The 20,298-nt window shown below is 46.6% G+C and overlaps 1 protein-coding gene across 2 annotated transcripts in view; it reads right to left on the reverse strand.

The window, feature by feature from the left end:
• Positions 1-19,310: 19,310 nt before the first annotated feature.
• Positions 19,311-20,298, reverse strand: part of OCIAD1 (OCIA domain containing 1) — a 213,778-nt gene continuing 212,790 nt past the window's right edge. For both annotated transcript variants that reach the window (XM_069201505.1, XM_069201501.1), the window contains one exon: positions 19,311-19,643. In XM_069201505.1, coding sequence (XP_069057606.1) covers positions 19,606-19,643 — 38 coding nt within the window. In that variant the 3' untranslated portion in view covers positions 19,311-19,605. The remainder of the gene's footprint in view (positions 19,644-20,298) is intronic.

Consider the following 20,298-nt stretch of genomic DNA (forward strand, 5'->3'; position numbering starts at 1 on the left):
GTGCCGGTCTGACTTACATGCACACATGGCTTGATTTATGAAGGTGATCTTGCAATTGTAAATCATTTTGTTCATGCACAACAGTATTGTTCATGAGTTAAATTCTACTAATTGGGGAAGTAGGCATTTCAAGGCAAGCCCCAGAAGCTGGAGAACATCCACATTGGTGAGTTTACTCAAACTGCTCTCTGATTCCTTCCAACCTTGAAAGTAATAGTAAATGAATTCCTGTCAAGAGCAAAAGTAAATCTTGTTACAGGATTGTATGGGTTGCTCCATAGAGGAAAATATTTGACCGATGATTTAAAAAAAAAAAAGAAATTCTGCCATGGCTTAAAAACAATGACATACCACAATACATACAATAATGCAATCGGGGGGTTATGGAGGAAGAACTCCCCCCTCTAGCAACACCGACACAACCAGTAATCACCATATGAAAAAGGGTGACACAGGTACTAAATTGGTGGGGTAGAGTGACACTACTTACCTCACTCTGGGACTCAAACTTGCTTCCCGATCTGGGAGAATAGAGGGCCATCGGAAGTGAGACCTTTTGGGAATCTCGCAATTAGGGGATGTCTGGAGGGATGGAGGAATAAAGTCTTTTAAAGACATGCAAGTGGAATATGTCCTGTCCGGGAGCCAATTCCTCCGATACAACAACTGCATTATTTACTAATGAAAAGCGGAGCTACACAAGGTGAGAATGAAGATGAGTCCCCACTGTAGTGTAAAGTGCTGGATTTCCCTCTGACGAGATACGCAATATCCTGCATATACTCCACAATATTGCAAAACAGTCTCCCCTCAATGGACCTGTTGCAGGAAAAGTAGCAGGGGAACCTGGGTATAATAGAGGACGATGACTGGACCCAGGCATGCGGGTATCCTAGAGATGCTACAGTTTGAGCGGGTTTCTGATTCATCCAGCTAAATTTTTCCATAGGGCACACTATACCTGGACAAGCCTGTTTCGCATTTGCCGACACTCATTGTCTCAGGGAATGCAATATGAAAGCCACTCTGATACACACACTGTGGGACTGTCCGAAAATGCCGACATACTGGGTAAGGGTGGGGGATCGACTAATAGAGATCACAGGTGAGGAGGTGAAACTTACGTCCCCACTGATCACACTGGGGCTATGCAGCGATTAAACAATGGACCGATATACCTTAATTTTCTGTAATCTAGCTCCGATGGTGGCCTGCAGGGGATGTACTGAAAAGATGGGAGGTGCCCATCCCAGCCTCACTGCGAGAATGGGAGGAAGGATTAAACCGGTTTATGGGAGCTGAAAAACTTGGTAAATTTGAAAAAATATGGGGCCCAGGGATAGAATGGAGGGACAAAGCAGAGGGATGAAGGAATAAATAGCCTAGTTGGATAGAAAAGGGACCAGATGCCCCTAACATGTGAAAGAGACAGAATCTCAAACCTTTGGGTCTGATAACAGGGAGACAACCATGTTTGAACAGCTGACGCCTGTCCTTGACCAGATCCACATGGTGGAAATATCTGTACTAAATGTGTATTTGGCCTACATGCCCATGGAGAATGTAGTCCAGAAACCATAACGGAAAAATGGAGCCTCGTATGTTTTCAATAGTTGGCCGGTGCGCTCAAGGCGAGCCAAACTCCGGAAAAGGCATGCCTTCCACTAATTAAATCAAGCGAATTTTAAAAGGCAATCCCACGAACCAACCAAACTGATGGGCGTTTTTTTTCTTTTTCGGGTAATCGTTTATTGGATTATTGAGCGGATGGTGTTTTATTTACAGTGCTATTAAATATTGTTGGGTGCTTGGCCAGGCAGCCAAACATGGAGAACATGCTCTAACCGAACTCCGCTGTGCGGTCCTGACATTCAGAGTTAGCTGCCAACTTCCCGGGGCAGGTTGCGTGGGTCAAGTATTAGGAGGCAGGGACAACTGTATGGTATTGGCCCTGGCTACCGAAACTGCTGCGGAGCGGCACTGGGTGAGATTCTGGAGCCGCAACGAAGAAGACGACGTTGAGTTGGGGGGCCAGGGTGATTGCCATTGGTGATAGCATGTAAGCCTATCCAGTGGAGCTCGCTGGGGCTGGGAATCGCCCATCTTAACCCTGCTCCCAGTGGGGGACCTCTTCCACAGGGTGGCCCCTCTTCATTACAAGAGCTGCGTCATTCCCGCTGAGCAGCTAACAGCCTGATGGTATTGGCTCAAAGGAAGCAGCGGGGGCGATAATGCGGTGAAGGATGCAGGGGTCTTCCATCTTGCTGCATCCGGGAGCGGTGGACTGCTGATCGGCATTGGAGCAGCCATAGAGTGACCAGCTGATCTGCATTGTGACAGGCTGGCCAGAAACCAGTGGCTGAGAGCCCTGTGAAGCGTGGCCCCCCCCCCACGCCTCGCTACAACAAGAGGCCACTGCTAGACTCAGAGACCCGCAAGGTGAACTCCCCAGAGGTGGAAACTGTTTGGCACCATGGGAGAGGAGAAAGACGCCATGATGTGGGTCCGGTTGTTGACATTTTGGGCCACTGATGAGTGTTGGGAGCCCACCTGCCAGATCCCCTACGAGAGAACTCAACAAGTCTGCAAGACAGTGACTGGGGTGGTCACTCTCGATGGAGGGGAGTGTCGGAGGATCCAGCGTGTCCATTACACCTACTGATATAAACGCCCCATAAAAAAAGATCACCCCTCCCGAGGTCCCCGGACGAAGGGAGCCCAGATGGGCTAGCAGGCTGAGAGGTGGCCTGTGACACCCTGTGAAGGGAGCCCTCTGCTGAGCAGTAGTGGGAAGGGTTAGACCATTACCTAGGTCGATTGATACACATGCACCGAGCCCTCCACCAAACACTTAGAGACACTGGAGTCACTAACTGACACAGCACCGATATATCTGTAGACATGGTGCAAGTGAAAACAATAGGCGCTTGTCTTACCATCAGCACCCCCAGTCTGTCCTACTGCTTCCTACTAGGGGCTTGTCTTACCATCAAGCACCCCCTGTCTGTCCTATTGGTTCCTACTCTTAGGAGGTTCTTCTACATTAATTTGAAGGGTTAGGCTAAGTTCGGGGGGGAGGGTAGCTCTTATGGAGAACAGGGACATCTTGTATAGCCCAGTTGGCTTCACCCTGAGAGGTACACAACAGGTACTTCCAGTTGGGGAAGTATTGGTGGTGGTGGTGGTGGTGGTGGTGGTGTGGGGGGGGAGGGGGCATAAACAGGGTTTGGTAGGGGTAGTTGAGTTTATGAGTTCAATCCCACAATCTGTTTTATGCATGATGGGGATAGCCTAGTCTGTTGTCCTATTCCCACTACGCCTTTGTTCCCCAGACTGCACCTTGTGGGAGAGAGGACATAAATGATATAAGACCACCACTGGCACTGTCGCTCCTTTTGCTTAGGGTGGCTCACCATTATGTGCAGATATCCTTTTGCTCCAAGAGACATACCTTATGGGTAACAACTGTCCCTTTTTGGCCCCGAGGGGTTACACTAGGGTCATCATTTGGGCTTCCATCGGGGGTCATGGGGCGTGGCCAACTTGGTACACAGACAGGTCCCCCTGACGGTGCAACAGACATGGCATGACAGCATGGGTAGATATGTAGCGATATCTGGCATACGAGGGTCCCTCATTTCTTTTCTCTTTTATTCTGGAGCCCATAGCTCTTTCTGACAATTAGATTATTTCTTGACTCCTCACCACGAAGGCCACCATGTTTGAAATATACACTTGATGACGAGAGGTCTTTGTGACTCACCCTTACTGATGGCGGTGGAATGGGGCCCTATCTGGGTGGTAACGGCATGGAGACTGAACGGGTGGTACTTGCGGGGGTCAGGAATTTAGGGAGACAATCTAGGGAGGCATGTGCGCAGATGTGTCAGAGGTTCTTAAAGGAGAATCTTGTCATGGTTAACTCCCCCGGGATCTTGTGGGAGGCTCAATTGCCACACTCCAAGAAGACATAATAAGTTTTTGTAAGAGTTAGTGGACTCTAATTTACTAGAGTGTGGATAACCTAGAAACACGAGTGCTCTCCTTGGAAAGGCAATATATTGAAACAATGCAGCAGGAGTTCTTAAGAGACTACCTCCACGCCCAACACGTCCTAAAGCAGGAGCTTACTCAGGATGCTAGGGAGGCATGGCTGGCCACCAGTAGCCACATATACCAACAGGGCGATAAAGCAAGTAAAACTCTGCACACCTCACTAATCTGGGATCCCAGTGGCGTTTCTGGAGGGTGACGGTTGTGCTCGCATTACTGGTAGTGCGGCTACAGCAGCTGAGTTTGCAATGTATTATGGTAACCAATATGGGGTGGAACAGGGGGACCCCCAAAGACCTAAAACAATTTCTGGCAGATGTGCTGCCACCCCGCTTGACACCTGAAGTGCAAGATTCTTTGGAGGCGGAGATTACTTGTGACAAGTTAAGGACCAGTGCCACACAGGTAAAGCGCCAGGACCCAACGGACTTCCAGTCGAATTCTGGTGCCTTCTATGGCCTTCTACTGGCCCTTTGCTATTATCAATAAATCAATCAATCAATCACGTTAGTTTGTATAGTGTGGCTTGTCACCAAAGTGGGCATCCAGGCCCTTTCTGCAGGTGCTTATTCGAAAAGCCAGGTTTTCAGTTATTTTCTGAAGTCAGCGAGGGTGCTGTGTGGAGGAGGAGGGGGCCTTTCAGGCTTTGGAAGTGAAGTGGGAGAAGGAACGTCCTACGGCACAGCAGTGGCATATGCGTGGTATCTTTGTGGGGGCGATGTGTGGAGAGCGGAGGTTCCTGGTCAGTTTGTTATGGAGGGCTTTGTAGGCATGGGACAGGAGCTTGAAGTGGCCTCTTTTCTGGATCGGGAGCCAATGGAGATCCTGCAGGTGCTGGGTAACGTGATTTCTCTTCGGCAGGTTGAGGACCAGTCTGGCAGCTGTGTTTTGGATAGTCTGGTGTCTTTGCATGACTTTGGTGGTGGTGCCTGCGTAGAGCGCGTTACAATAGTCTAGTCAGCTGATGATGAGGGCCTGCATTACTGCCTCCCTTGTGCTGATGGGGAGTCACTTAAAGATCTTGCAGAGCATGTGGAGCATGTGGAAAAAGGCTGTGGAATGGCGTTGACCTTGCGTTTCAACAAGTGTTCGCTTTCAAGAATGATGCAGAGGTTGCAGGCATGGGTCCGAGCTATGCTGGTCACCAGGAGTCGTTCCAGAGGGTTCCAAAGATCTGTCAAAGATCAGAAGCTCCATTTTGCCAGTGTTGAGCTTCAGGCAGTTGTCCTTCATCCAGGCAGAAACGTTCTTCATACAGTTGTGGAAGCTGGTCTTTGAGAGCAAAAGGACAAGCTGTGTGTCATCAGCGTAGGAGATGATGTTGATGTTGTGCAATCTCCCAATCTCTGTGAGTGGTTTCATGTATAGGTTGAGGAGTGTTAGGCTTAGGGAGGTGCCTTGGGGGACACCGGATATGGTGTGCTTGACCTGTGAGGTGAAGGGGGAGAGGCGGAGCCTATGGGTGCACCCCATGAGGATGGATGCCATCCACCTGAGTGCATCGTCTGTGATCCCAATCTGGCATAGTCGGTTGATCAATGTGTGTGGTGTGGTCGACAGTGTCGAAGGCGGCAGTGAGGTCGAGCAGGATCAGGGTGGCTGCTTCTCCTCTGTTGAGCAGGACGTGGATGTCATCTGTTGCAGAGATCAGAGCTGTTTTAGTGCTGTAATTGCCTCTGAAGCCTGATTGGGAGGGGTCTAGTTGGTTGTTTCTCTCCAGGTGTTCAGTGAATTGGAGGTTGATGGCCTTCTCAAGGACTTTGGCAGGGAACGGGAGCCAAGAGATCGGGCAGTAATTCTGGAGCTTGCTGGGGTCTGTAGAAGGCTTCTTGAGGGGTCTGATCTCTGTGTGTTTCCAGGCTTCTGGAAAAGTGGCCGTGGTTCATGAGGCGTTGAAGATGGTGGTGACCTGGCAGCTGATCTGGTTTCTTCTGAGGTTGCAAATCCTGTGGTGGGAAGGGTCGGTGGGTGCTCCTGAGTGGATGGAGCTCATGAGTGTGATTGTGTTCGGTGTGCTGAGTTGTCCTCGTGCTGTGAGTGGGTGGTTGGAAGTGGAGGTTGATGGGATACTGGGGAGGTCAGAGGGTTGGGTATCAAAGTTACTGTAGATGGTTTCTATCTTGTTGTAAAAGTGGTCGACAAGGGCATCACAGAGTTCTTTTGTGGAAGGGATAGAGTTTTCGATTACTGATGGGCAAGCAAACTCTCTTTACAATGGTGAAGAGTTCTTTGGCTTGGTTGGTTCTTGATCCGGCAGGTAAGGGCCTCCTTTCATGTGGCTTTGATCTGGTGGTGGTAGTCGCTGAATGCTGTTTTGAAGGTGGCTTGGTCAGAGTGGTTCTTGCTGGTACACCATCTTCTCTCCAATTGTTTGCACCTGCATTTTGATTTGCTGAGTTCCGGGGTGTACCAGCTGGCTTTTTTGGTCGTTCTGAGGGCCTTACCCTGTTTGGTCAGGGTGACCAGGTCAGTTGCTGATGATCCAGTTGTAAATGTTCTATAGTGCCTGATCCAAGATGGTGGTGACATTGGGCTATAAGGAACTGAGGGTGTCGGTCCATTACTGCTGAGTGACCTTGGTCCAGCCGTGGGAGGAGGAGTTGTGGTGGATGGGGGCAGTGGTGGGGGATCCGGCGAGGGTGAAGTGTACAATGTAGTGGTCTGACCAGATAAATTCTGTGGTGTGGCTGCAGCTGATTCTGTTGCTAGACATCAAGATGGGGTCTAGCGTGTCCTGCTTTGTGCGTGGGGCCTGTGACCAGCTGCTTGAGGCTGATGTTATCAAGTCTTTCCAGTAGGCCAGCTGAATAGGTGCCAGTGGGGTAGTCCAAGTGGTAGTTGATGTTTACCAGGAAGACGTAGTGTTCAGATTCAATGGCGAGCGGGTGATAAATTCAGTGATGGTGTTGCAGAGGCCAGTTCTCGGCCCTGGTGGACGGTACGCAAGGGTGACTTTGATGGTGGTGTTGTCATCGGCGTGGAGTTGGAATTTCATGTGTTCCATGGTGAGTGTTGTCATGGGTAAAGGTGCAGGTAATTGATTCCTTGTGTATGATGGCGATGACGTCTCTGTGCCTGTTGATGCGATTGCGGTGTTTCATTTGTAGCTGGGGGGTGTTGCTGTGGTGATGTCCGGGGCAGACGGGATGAGCCAGGTCTCTGTGATGATGGTTACATCAGGGGCAAAGGTGGAGATGGTATCCCAGACTTCGGTTGTGTGTTTACAGAGCGATCTGGCAATGAACAGGAGGTACCTGAGTTGTTCCGAGGCCGTCAGTCAGCGGGGATGGCGAGGTGCTCGTGGCAGTGATGGCAGTTAGTCCTTGGATGGAGGCTTATTGGTAGTGGGTGCAAGTGAATGGTCCTGCTATGTGGTGGGGGTGATGCAAGGTAGCAGTTGTTGTTGCTTCCAAGGTCGAGAGCACAGAGATCCGCAGAGGGGTATCTGTGGCAGTGAGTAGAGTCAGGGTTCCTGGCACTGGGCCCAGACAGCTTGCCTTGGGCGCACCACCGGCATGGTCACGCAACAGCCTCCATAAGTAGTTTTGGGATATGTGAGGGGCTGGCAGAGAGATGGGAGGGTGGCGAATAGAGGAGGAAAAAAACAGCAGAAAAAACTGACAAAGTACAGGCAACAGGGCACAGCAAGGAGGCAAAGCAGAATGGGGAAACAAAGGGTCCAAAAAAGCAAGACTATAATTACACTTTACAGAAAACAATTACTGTGGCAGCAATTACACAAGGTGGTGAGTCAGTCCAGGCGGACCTCGGGATCGAACCGGTGGCCTTGTGTGCTGCAGCTATCAGAAGACACAAGGAGCAAGTCACAGGTAGCGGAGGAGAGCGCCGAGATCGGGGTAAGCATGTTCAATGAGACCCTGGAGAACTGCCCCAGGATCGAGCGGCAGAGATAGTTGTGATCCTGAAACCCACCCTTTCGGGCACCAAATGTGAAGAGTATAGGCCAATATATCTTTGCTGATTACTGAAGTAAAGATTTGGGCTAAGATGCTCTCTACTCAGCTGTCTGAGGTGGTTCCACGGTTAATTCACCCAAACTAATCTGGATTTATGTCCCATTGGGCTACCAGGCATAACATACAGAGGGTATACAATGCTCTAGAGTTGAGCTTGGAACTGCCGGCTCACCAAGCACTTCTTATGGTCGACTTCCAAAAGCATTCAACACAGTCAGCTGGGACTATCTTTTTGCCCTGCTCCACCGCTACGGGTTTGGCTAATGCTTTATCAGTTATGTCCGTCTGCTGTACACCAACCTTGTGGGTGCGGGTCAGGGGGACTGTCTCCCCCTGGTTGAGTATCCGGAGGGGTACTTGCCAGGGCTCCCCCCTGCTCCCTATCCTTTTCGCATTCGCCATAGAGCCATTGGCAGCCTGGGTGTGGGTGGACGCTTTGTTCTGGGGATTCCATTGTCTGAGGGGGTGAGCAATAGGATATTTCTTTATGTGAACAATGTCCTGTTGTTTCTGGACAATCCAGAGGAATCAGACCCAGGCCCTCCAGATGCTGCAGCCATTTGGGACCTACTCCGGGTCTTCATACGAATGAGTCCAAGTCGACTATCTACCCGGTAGCCTCATGCCCCCCATTCAGCGCCCTGGGGTTCCGGGTTGAAGATGCTTCCTAATGGATTTAAATATATGGTAGTGTTTATTACAGTGGGTAGGGCCAAGGCTTACAAATTCAGTCTACACTCCTTGTTCAGGGGCTGGCAAAAAACATGAGATTTTGGTCCACCCTACCGTTAACCTTGATGGGCAGTCTGCCATTTTTAACATGGTAGCCCAGCCAAAACTCTTATACCAGCTTCAGAATTTCCCATCCCCGATTGCCTGTCCCTTCTTTATGAAGCCTACTTCATAAAGAAGAGACAATTCTTGCTTTGGGTAGGGGGACCCTGTGGGTGTCCCTGGGGAAGTGCTATCAATCAGCAATCAGTGAGGGCTGGCCACACTGGATAAGCTTTTTTTTTTTTTTTTTTTTTAACTACTGGGTGGCCTATCATCTTGTCCTGAGTGATTGGTAATGTAATGGATTTGACGATCCGGCCTAACTTACCTTACTTACAATATGGAGGTGTACTCCACATTCACCTGCCTTCTGCCACTAAGGCCATGCTGCAGGCATGGACAGATGTGCTTAGATCTATGAGGTGGGCTGCTAAACATATGTAGGCAGGAGACCTGGTTCCCACAGGTGTCGGCCCTTTGTGGGTTTTCCACATGGGACACCAGTGGAATCTCAACACTGGGGATGTCCTACAAGAGGGGCTGTTGAATTCCTTTTTAGACCTTCAAACAGAATATGACCTCCAGCGATCCAATTTTTTCTGCTACCTTTAACTTCAACACCCACTTCAACATTACCTGCCCCCTGGGGGAGGGGGGGGGGGACATCCCTGAATAGTCACCATTGGAGGCCAAGTTGCTCCTGATAATATTAAAGAACAAACTGTCTGACATATACCACATGTGAAACATGCCCAACGGCATGACCGGGGTGCAGGAGGCGCATGACTGGGGTGCAGGAGCAGGGTGGGGTGCAGGAGACTGATATGGGCCCCCTGCACGATGAGGACTGGATAGAGACGCTGGCCACCCTGCGAGAGGTGGCGATTGCATCTCAATTTAGACTGATACAGTTCAAATTGTAACACAGAACCATACCTCAGTCGTACAAGACTCTGTAGGATGAGTTTGATGCCCTCAGGCTTCTGCTTGGACTGCCCAGAGGGAGACCTTATACACACTTTCTAGCAATTTCCTACACTTGCAAATTACTGGGACCACATTTTGGATACCATGGGGGAGATACAGGGATGGACTGTCCATGGGGACCCCAAATTGATCATGCTGCAAATCACAGAGGGTATTGAGTGGAATGGATACTATATGGCTTTTTTATGGCTGGGATTGGTGACAGCGAACAGGGATGTTGCCTAGGGGTGAAAGGCAGAGTCTGCTCCATCCACTACCAAAGGGGCCAGGGGCATGGACCACTGCATGGGCCTGTGGTGGCCAATCTACCAAGCGCGAGGCTGTCCCAAAAAACACCAAAAGATTTGGCAAGAGTGGGCCGACTATAGAGGCATTACCTTTGAACCCTGCCCAGTGCCACCCTGGTCCCTACGCAGACATTCACAATCATACAGGGAGGGATATGGCTGAATGTCATGGTATCAGTGCTGTAGGAAGTTGCCTCTGCATATACTATCTCAAAGTGAGAGATAGTGTGCACAGAGTCCAAGGGTTCCCCTTAGAGGTTGATAGCGGCAAAATTAGATAATACTAATGCTCTATTTTGTGGTAGTGTGGTTGAGTAGTAGGCTTATCAGAGGGGAGTGTTAAGCATTTGTTGTACTCACACAGGCAATACATGAGGAACACACACTCAAAGACTTAACTCCAGACCAATAGTTTTTATATAGAAAAATATATTTTCCTAATTTATGTTAGAACCACAAGATTCAAAATTTGAGGTAAGTACATAAAATGCAAGGTACTTCACACAGGTAAATATAGAACTTTGATTTAAAACAGTAGTACACACAGATTTGGTTAAAATGGCAAATAGCTATTTTAAAAGTGGGCACTGCAAAAATCAACAGCTCCTGGGGGAGGTAAGTTTGGTTAGGTTTCTCAGGTAAGTAAAGCACTTACACAGTCAGTCTCCTGGGCATAGGCAGCCCACCATTGGGGGTTCAAGGCAAACCCAAAGCCACAGCACCAGCAACGCAGGGCCGGTTAAGTGCAAAGGTCAAAGGAGGGCCAAAAACACATAGGTGCCTATGAAGAACAGGGGTGCTGTGGTCCTAGTCTGCTTACAGGTAAGTACATGCGTCCTCGGGAGCAGAGCAGGGGGGTTTTGTAGAGCACTGGGGTTACACACACAAGCCCACAAAAAACACCCTCAGTGGCTCAGGGGAAGCCAGGTGCAGTAGGCAAAGTAGGCGTTGGGTTTGCTTTCGAAAGCAATGGAAGGACCCCGGGTATCACTTGGGTGATGCAGGCAGGGCACAGGGGGGCTTCTCGGGCCTGCCACTGACTGGTCTAGGATGAGAGCCGACTGCTGGTCACTCCTGCACTGGTAGGTGGTTCCTCTCGGTCCTTGGGGCTGTGGGTGCAGTGCTTGGTCCAGGCATCAGGTTCCTTTGTTACCAGGCAGTCGCAGTCAGGGGGAGCCTTTGGATCTGCAGGCGTCACTGTGGGGGTGCAGGGAGGTCGACTAAGGGTGTCCACGTTGTTGGAGTCACCTGGGAGTCCTCTCTGCAGTATTGGTTCTCCTGAACTCGAGCCGGGGGTGTTGGGTGCAGGGTATGAAGTTTCGCACTTCCGGCAGGAACGGAGAGTCTCTTTAAAAGTTGCTTTAACGTTACAAAGTTGTTGCAGTTTCTGAACATTGCCGCTGTTCTCTGGAGTTTCTTGGTCCTTTAGGTGCAGGGTAGTCCTTTGAGTCCTCAGAGGTAGCTGGTCCCATTGGATGTGTCGCTGTGCAGGTTCTTTGAGTCTGGAGACAGGCCGGTAGGGCTGAGGCCAAGTCAGTTGGTTTCTCCGTCGTCTCTGCGAGACTTTGAGGTCAGCAGTCCTTCTTCTTTCTTCAGGTTGCAGGAATCTCATTTCCTGGGTTCAGGGTCACCCCTAAATACTAAATTTAGGGGTGTGTTTAGGTCAGCGGGGCAGTAGCTAATGGCTACTGCCCTTGAGGGTGGCTACACCCTCTTTGTGCCTCCTCCTAGAGGGGAGGGGAGCACATCCCTATTCCTATTGGGGAAATCCTCCAAACTCAAGATGGAGGTATTCTAAAGGCAGGGGTCACCTCAGCTCAGGGCACCTTAGGGGCTGTCCTGACTGGTAGGTAACTCCTCCTTGTTTTTCTCATTATCTCCTCCAGACTTGCCGCCAAAAGTGGGGGCTGTGTCCGGCGGGGCGGGCATCTCCACTAGCTGGGATGTCCTGGGGTGCTGGAAGAACAGGCCTTTGAGGCTCACCACCAGGTGTTACAGTTCCTGCAGGGGGAGGTGAGAATCACCTCCACCCAGTACAGGCTTTGTTCCTGGCCACAGAGTGACAAAGGCACTCACCCCCTGTGGTCAGAAACTCGGCTGGTTGTGGCAGGCTGGCAGAAACTGGTCAGCCTAGCACTAGGAGTCGGACTGGTATTCAGGGGGCATCTCTAAGATGCCCTCTGGGTGTATTTTACAATAAATCACACACTGGCATCAGTGTACATTTATTTTGCTGAGAAGTTTGATACCAAACTTCCCAGATTTAAGTGTAGCCATTATGGAACTGTTGAGTTTGTGTTTGACCATGTACTATTTATGGCTACCCTGCACTTACAATGTCTATGGTTTGGCTTAGACACTGTGGGGGCATAGTGCTCATGCAACTATGCCCTCACCTGTGGTATAGTGCACCCTGCCTTAGGGCTGTAAGGCCTGCTAGAGGGGTGACTTACCTATGTCACAGGCAGTGTGAGGTTGGCATGGCACCCTGAGTGGAGTCTCATGTCGACTTAGTCATTTTCTCCCCACCAGCACACACAAGCTCTTAGGCAGTGTGCATGTGATGAGTGAGGGATCCCGAGGGTGGCATAATACATGGTGCAGCCTTTAGAGACCTTCCCTGGCCACAGAGCCCTTGGTACCAGGGGTACCATTTACAAGGGACTTAGCTGTGTGACAGGGCTGTGCCAATTGTGGGAACAAAGATACAGTTTAGGGAAAGAACACTGGTGCTGGGGCATGGTGAGCAGGGTCCCAGCACATTTTCAATCATAACTGGCATCGACAAAAGGCAAAAAGTTAGGGGGTAACCATGCCAAGGAAGGCATTTCCCTACAACCGCTCTTTGGTCCTTATTGATGGGAATAAGGGGACACTTTGTATACTTTTGATGTGAAACAGTGGTCATCTGCGATGTATTATTGTTTGATGTTTACATTGCTTACTCTGTATCTCATGTGGAATGGTTGTGGTGCTATAAAATTCAACAAAAAAAGTGTATACAAAAAAACAATATTAAATACTGTTTCTTTTTCAGTGGCAGTTACTGTTATTTATTTACATATTTAATTATTTTTAGTTATCTTATTAATTTCTTTTTAAATTTGGTAGTAGTTGTGTTTAAAAAAAAAAGTATATTAATTAATGAATGATGACTAAGACCTAGGAGAATACTTTTAAAGGGTAATCATTTATTTGCTTCTTTAATTTCTTTTTATGATAAAACACGTTTTTTTAATTTTAGTTTACTGAGTTTGCTGGGCATAGTTTTATATAAAATATATTTAAATTAACAATTATTTTTTATCTTTTTTAATTATCATTTTCATGTGTATGTTAAGTTATTTTATAGATTTGAATCTAGGATGTTATTTTGTGATTTGTTGGTTTCTCTGATCAGTGTTTTATGCAAAAGGTGTTTGTTTTTTTTTTAATTGTCACTAAGTCTGGCTTTTTTTTGTTAGGGGACATTGAACGTGTTTGGTAATAGTATTTTAAAATATTTATCAATTGCTTTCCAAATTTGCAACAAAGGTTAACATATATTTGACAATGGTGTCTCCGTATCTCGTTGTGCAAGCAAATAAGTATATCCATAGCTTGGGCAATTATTTATTTATATTACAGTATTAATTAATGGTTACTTTTCAAAAAGGCACATATTCCTACAATGGGGCCTTAAATTGAAAAGATATGTTAATTAAAGTGGAATGTTTAATTATAATTAGATTCTTTTACATTTTTGTTCGTTAATTGACTTGTAGAAAAAAAATATTAAAATAAATATTGAGGCTCTAGAATTTATTTTTTAAAATAAATTTAAAATGCTTACATATTTCTGAGAATTGTGTGTTTTCATTGGGCATTAGATTTTAAATTCAAAAGTTAATTTATATTTTACATTTATTATTACAAATTAAATATTTATGTGTATATAAATAAAGGTAAAAATTATAATTGGGTTCAGAATGATTCAATTACAGCTGTTAATTTGTAAGACTTGCCTAATAATATGTACTTTCCCCAGTGTTTGTGGGACTGGAGTTAGAATAGTGAACCTGACCCCACCTCTAAATATATGCCTTTCTCCAATGTTCCTGGGACTGGAGTTTGAGCAGTAAAGCTGCCCCCTAACAGATGCACATTCCCCATAGTTACTAGGATGGAACTGAGAATAGTAAATCTGTCCTCGTCAATGTTTGAGGGGCTAGAGTTAGAATATTGAATTTGCTCTCCCAAATATATGAACTTTTCACAATGTTGATGGGACTGGAGTTAAAATAGTGTATCTGCCCCCAACCCCAAAATGTATGCATATAGTAAATCAACCCCTCTACTCTTCCAAACACTCCAAAATATGCATTTTTACCCAGTGTTTGTTGTCTTGGAGTAATATTAACAAATATTGACCCCACATCAACATTTTTTTTTAAAGTTTTTAGAATTGCAATTAGTAAATGTAATTTTATATTTGTTTTTACTTAGATTGTGTCCTTTGCAACTCGAAGTAAACAGTTTGGCCTTCCCGTATGTCATAGGCTGCAACATGGAGCCAGTTGTCACACTTTTATGTCATCACAAGCCCTTGCAAGGACATGCAAACTGCTCCGAAGAATCAAGAGACTGCTCAAGTGTGCAAAATGGTGGCAGCGTGTTCAGAATCTCTGGCCTCATACTGTGAAACTGCCTTCCCCTTGATGTTGGTAAACTGTCCAATTTTTAGCTATTTAAATAGAAGTTTAAAAAAAAAAAAAATTGCTGGACTGTAGTGTATCTCCTGCTCTGATTATTTTATCTTAGATGGTTCTAGCGTCTTAATGCTTTTTGGTGATGAGCACTGTATAAATATATGTGTAAAAAAATAAATATATATGTTTAGAAAATTCTATGTGGGTGATGGCAGATGATCTTCAGACAGCACCCATAGAAAGGCTGGCAAGAACCCTCGAATGAAAGGCCTGTGGGAGCAGCTGGGGACCCAGTGAAAGACCTGTGGGAACACATCAAGGAAGCCCCACTGAAAGGCCATGAGAAACTCAGATGGTCCACAGGCAGCGTATAGCCACAAAGCATCAAAAGGTGTGGTATAATAGTCCAGGTAACCATTTGCTTTCTAAAGCTGGCAGGCACCCTCACAGTAAGCCCACTGTAAGGTCTCCTGCTATTACCCCATATCTGGAAATCCTGAGAAGATAAAAAAAATATATATCTGCGTGATAGGGGTGCGAAACACTTAAAAACAAGTTAACAGTCGAAGAGTTATGGCCTTTTCTGAATTTTCCAAGGAAGAGAATAAACTAAACCCAGAAACCTAAGAAAAGGGATGAGAACATGAGTGAATCAAAAACACCTATGCATGAAAGAGAAAGAAGATTAGACCTGGGCATTTACATCACAACAAACTACCAACAATGTTATAATTTCAACCTGGAGTCCATGAGGAGTAATCTTTGAAAAAAATGTTGCAAACAGAAACTCACTCCTGTTGTCCATTCTTGGCATAGTGGCCCTCCTTTATGGTGCCATGATTCACCATAGCTATTTGCTCTTACTATCGAACCCCTTGCAGCTTGGATTATCTATGGGTGGACTTGTTCAGAGCCTGGATTGGGGAAATAAGGTGGATGACCGAGTTTCCTTGTATGTAGATGATCTGCTCCTCCTCACCGACCAAGTTACCAGGGTGGATCAGCCAGAGACTGATGGAAACTGCATATATTTGGAAAAAGCCTCAGGATTGGTATTTAAGTGCAACAAGTTAATGATCTATCCCGTGCAGGGTACCACCTTAGCAACCTCCTGGCAATTCTGTTTAAGGGTGTCTTCTGATTTCACTCTGGAGCTAGTGCTGCATAATCTACGCAACGATCTTGCAAAAAGAAACTCACTTTCCTTGATCACTCTTGCCTTGGCAGCTTCTTCCCAGTCTGCTGTATCTACTTCAGAATTACCCATTCGAGATTCCCTCATCCTTTTTAGAGAAAACTTGAGAATGCTTTTGTGCCTTCTGGGCTTGTACAGCACGACGAGTAAAGTTTGATAAGTGCATTACGTCTGTGACTGGGGACTCGCCTGGCTGTTATCTGAATATATAACTGGGTATCCCAGCTTATTGTAATTAATGATTGGCTCTTTCAGCAAGGGGATAATCCGCCATTCTGGTTAAAACGTCAAGGTCCACTGGGAATAAATCTGGTGTCTATGCTGTATGAGCCCAGTAACCACTTCTCTATCCGCTGCACAATGATTAAAGCACTACTGGACGCCTAGCACAAGGGTCTCCACTGGCTGGACTGGGACCACAAGCTTAAACAAGAGACACCTCTGTGGGTAGGAAACGGTCTGAAGCATACTGTACTCCAACCCAGAGTTCTAGTCAATGAGACTGCACTGGTATGTCTAAATGTGGAGATGTTTTTTTTTGGGGGGGGTGGGGGGACAAAGGGGGGGAATCAAATCATTCTAATACTTGAGTGTGGAATTTCAGCTACACAAGTCTCAATACTTTAAGTACAGCCAATTACACCATACACTTGAGGCTCATAAACATGATCTGACTTCTCCCACGTCGGCCCCTTGGTGTCCTACATCTGCAAAATGGAATTAAAAGGGTTTCACAGGTATATCCCCACACTCGTCATTAACACACCAGAAAGGTTCCAGACCTAGGACCACTGGATGATGAAGATTGTAGGGAAGTCATTATGGCTCCATGTGAGCTTGCCATTTTGACCAACCCGTGCCTAGTCCAATTTAAGTATCACTTCAGGGTTTACTTGCCCAAATGTCTTTGGAGGATCGGTAATGCTACATCCTTCAACTTCCTGGAGCGTGGGTTGCAGTCTGAGACTTCTTCTATGTTATAAAGAGGTACTGGCAGTTTTGGGCATTTTGGAGGAAGAAGTTTTTAAGCAGTGCTTAATTTGTAAAATAATGTGTGCTGGTGCCCAAAGCTCTGCTTGTAAGCCCTCATTCAGCATCCCAAATGTCAAGTCTTCGTAGTGTTGAATTCACCTCAAGCCTCTTTAATCCACTACCACACTCACTGTCCCTTTACCTCACTCTTGCAGGTTTCTGCTTTCTCCCTTAGTGACAGTTTTTCTTTCTCTTCCTCATTCTTTCCTTTTGTGTTTTTATCTTGCTCTTGCTTGCAGTGAACATCTGATGAAGAAAATTAAGTGCCAGTCCCCAAGAATGAGTGCTGGTAGGCCCCACCGGCTCAAATTAAACAATGGCTATAAGAGGGATCAAGGTCCCTAGTTGGTCTAGTGCATGGGTACTCACAAACTTTTTCTCGGGGGCCAAAATTGAAGTATGGTTTGCGGCCGAGGGCCGCACTGAAGTGACAGAGGGGGGCGGGGCTTAGAGGGGGCGGGGCTTAGAGGTGGAACAACCACCCCACCCCTTTTTTCAAAACAATGCTAAACAATGCCATCTGCACACAGCGCCATCTGCTCCCACCCCTACCCCAGTAACACACAGCGCCATCTGCACACAGCGCCATCTGCTCCCACCCCTAGCCCAGTAACACACACTGCGCCATCTGCACACAGCGCCATCTGCTCCCACCTCTACCCCAGTAACACACACAGCGCCATCTGCTCTCACCCCTACCCCAGTAACACACACAGCGCCATCTGCTCTCACCCCTACCCCAGTAACACACACAGCGCGCACACATACAGCGCCATCTGCTCTCACCCCTACCCCAGTAACACACACACACAGCGCACACACACAGCGCAATCTGCTCTCATGCCTACCCCAGTAACACACACTACATTAAAAACAAATAAATAAATAACCAAAGAGCCTTACCTGACTCAAAGCACTGTAAAGATGCCACAAATGTGGAACAGCAGGCAGGCAGGCGGGCAGCAGACGTGGAGCCGGTGACAGGAAGCAGACGACCAAAGCCCCGTAAAAGTTAGCTGCAAGCGCTGACTTTTATGGGGCTTTGGCTTCCAGGATTGTCAGGGCAACGCCATAAACAATGGCAGCCGTATGTAAACATAGAGGAGGGCCGCGGGAGCATGCTCCCGTGGCCCTCTTCTATGTTTACATACTGCTGCCATTATGATATGGCGTTTGGCGTAGGTCTCGCGGGCCACCAAGCTAGGTCCGTGGGGCCGCTGGCGGCCCGCGGGCCGTACTTTGAGTACCGTTGGTCTAGTGCTTCTGCTGGCGAGATGTGACATTGGCAAATATTTGAGGTCCATCACGGCAATCTCCACCCTCTTAGAAATTGGCTAAAGGGAATGGACAGATGCTCTTTGATCAAATTTGGTATTACCAAGCATGGGACTGCCCGAATAAACATAATAAAATATTGGGTGCCTGGTTGGAACACTTTGTTAGAACAGTTTCAAATTACTGTGACTCAAACAGTCTTTTCTCCCCAAATATATTGTTATATTCTCCGTACTGTACTTGCTTAACCATCTGAGCATCCATAGGTACTTACTATTTTGTCATTGCCTTATTATGTAGGCCTGATGATGCCTGTAGTAAAAATATGAATATAAACGTTATCTAGAGAAGTTTGAGTGACCACAAGTTAAAAGAAAACTTAGACTGGTGAAAATAATTTGTACATGAAAATGTGTGACACTGAAATGTAAAGCATACATCTTGCCCCTAAGCACAAAGTATGGAGTTAAAAAGTGTACAACTTTTACTGATTACTTAAATACGTTCAGTTTAGAACGTAGTATACTTGTTAAAGAAACCTTTCACATTCAGAGATACAAGAGAGGGAGCTGGTCGCCTTGAGAGTGTATGAATGCAACAAGGTTACATCTAATTGTGCTAAATGAGATATTTTTCTCCTCTCAGAACACTTAAAATATTTTCTCGTGTACCTCAGTGGCTTTCATCACATGACACTTTGTTTCTAGACTTAGGTAACTTTACAAAATACTATAGGCACTAATGTAGACGAGGAGGTGGCAAACACCCATTCCACATTATGGACCTTACAGTGGAACCTTGTGCAGTCTTTGCCCACATTAACGACCTGTGTCTGCATGAGGTTACCCAGTAACTGAGACCTCCCCTGTTATTCACCTACCTGCCCTACTGTAGGCTTCACAGCCGGCTATAATGGTTTTACCACCTCCTATGACATACGCTGGCATGTTTATTTTAAGCACGATTTCCTTCAAAAGACAAAATAACTGCTAGGATTAAAACATATGCAAAGCAGAATTACAAACTAAGCACAACAAAAAGGTTAAAGACCATGTGTTTAATAATTGTTCTGTCCAAAGGTTTTGCCTAGAAGTGTACTTGTTTTGTTAATTAAATACAGAAACGTTTTTGGTATGCTCAGTATTTCCCAAACAGCTTTCTAACTGCTTCATTGACAGATGCAGATATGGTGTCCAATTTAAGAATTTACTCAAAAGCAAAATGATTTTCCTCTTCAGCACCGCTTTAAAGAACGAATAGCCGAGGCCCACACGAACTCAGAGGGCGGTGAGGAACTCAGATGAAAGGTCATTTTTCTCCCACTAAAGGTAAACTCCTTACTCTTCCCATTCATCACCATATTTGTTTACTTTCCCTGAAAAACACAAAATAAAATGCATGTTAGTTAAGCTTCTGCACACAGTTCTTGACTTGCTCGAAAGGCTGTGGGGATAAGCGTGCGATGTTCCACGTGTGGTAATTCCGTCCTAAGACACACGTCTTTACAGTATCTATCAAACACACAATTGCCCTTAGATTTAAACCTGATGGTCACGATACTAGGTAGTCATGGCAGTGTAGAGCAATTCCTTGGAAAACCTACTATGCACATGTTCATGGTAACCTGGTTGTTTGAAGCTCAATTCTGGAAGCTACCTGATCACCCTTCCAGGAGGCTAGAGCTGACTCATCAAACATGGTAGGATCGTCAGGTTGACTGCAACCTAGTTGTTATGGTTGCCACAAGTTGATCTGGTTCCCTTGACACCCTAAATAAATGATCCAGAGACCTATTAGCAAGTTGATTTTAGATGTCTAATGTGATCAATAAATACAAATAAATGTGATAAGCCACTGCCTCACACAGATATAACTATAAATAGTGTAAACCAGGGTCGACTGACAAACAAGAATGAAATATGCTATACTATGGAGTTTACTTCGGCACAATGCCTCTTTAGTTTCTACCCCGACTGCTCATAATTCAATGATCACTTGCTCGCTCAATAATAAAGTTCTATCTAACAAAC

This window comes from Pleurodeles waltl, chromosome 1_2, assembly GCF_031143425.1.
Source record: "Pleurodeles waltl isolate 20211129_DDA chromosome 1_2, aPleWal1.hap1.20221129, whole genome shotgun sequence".
Lineage (NCBI taxonomy): Eukaryota > Metazoa > Chordata > Amphibia > Caudata > Salamandridae > Pleurodeles > Pleurodeles waltl.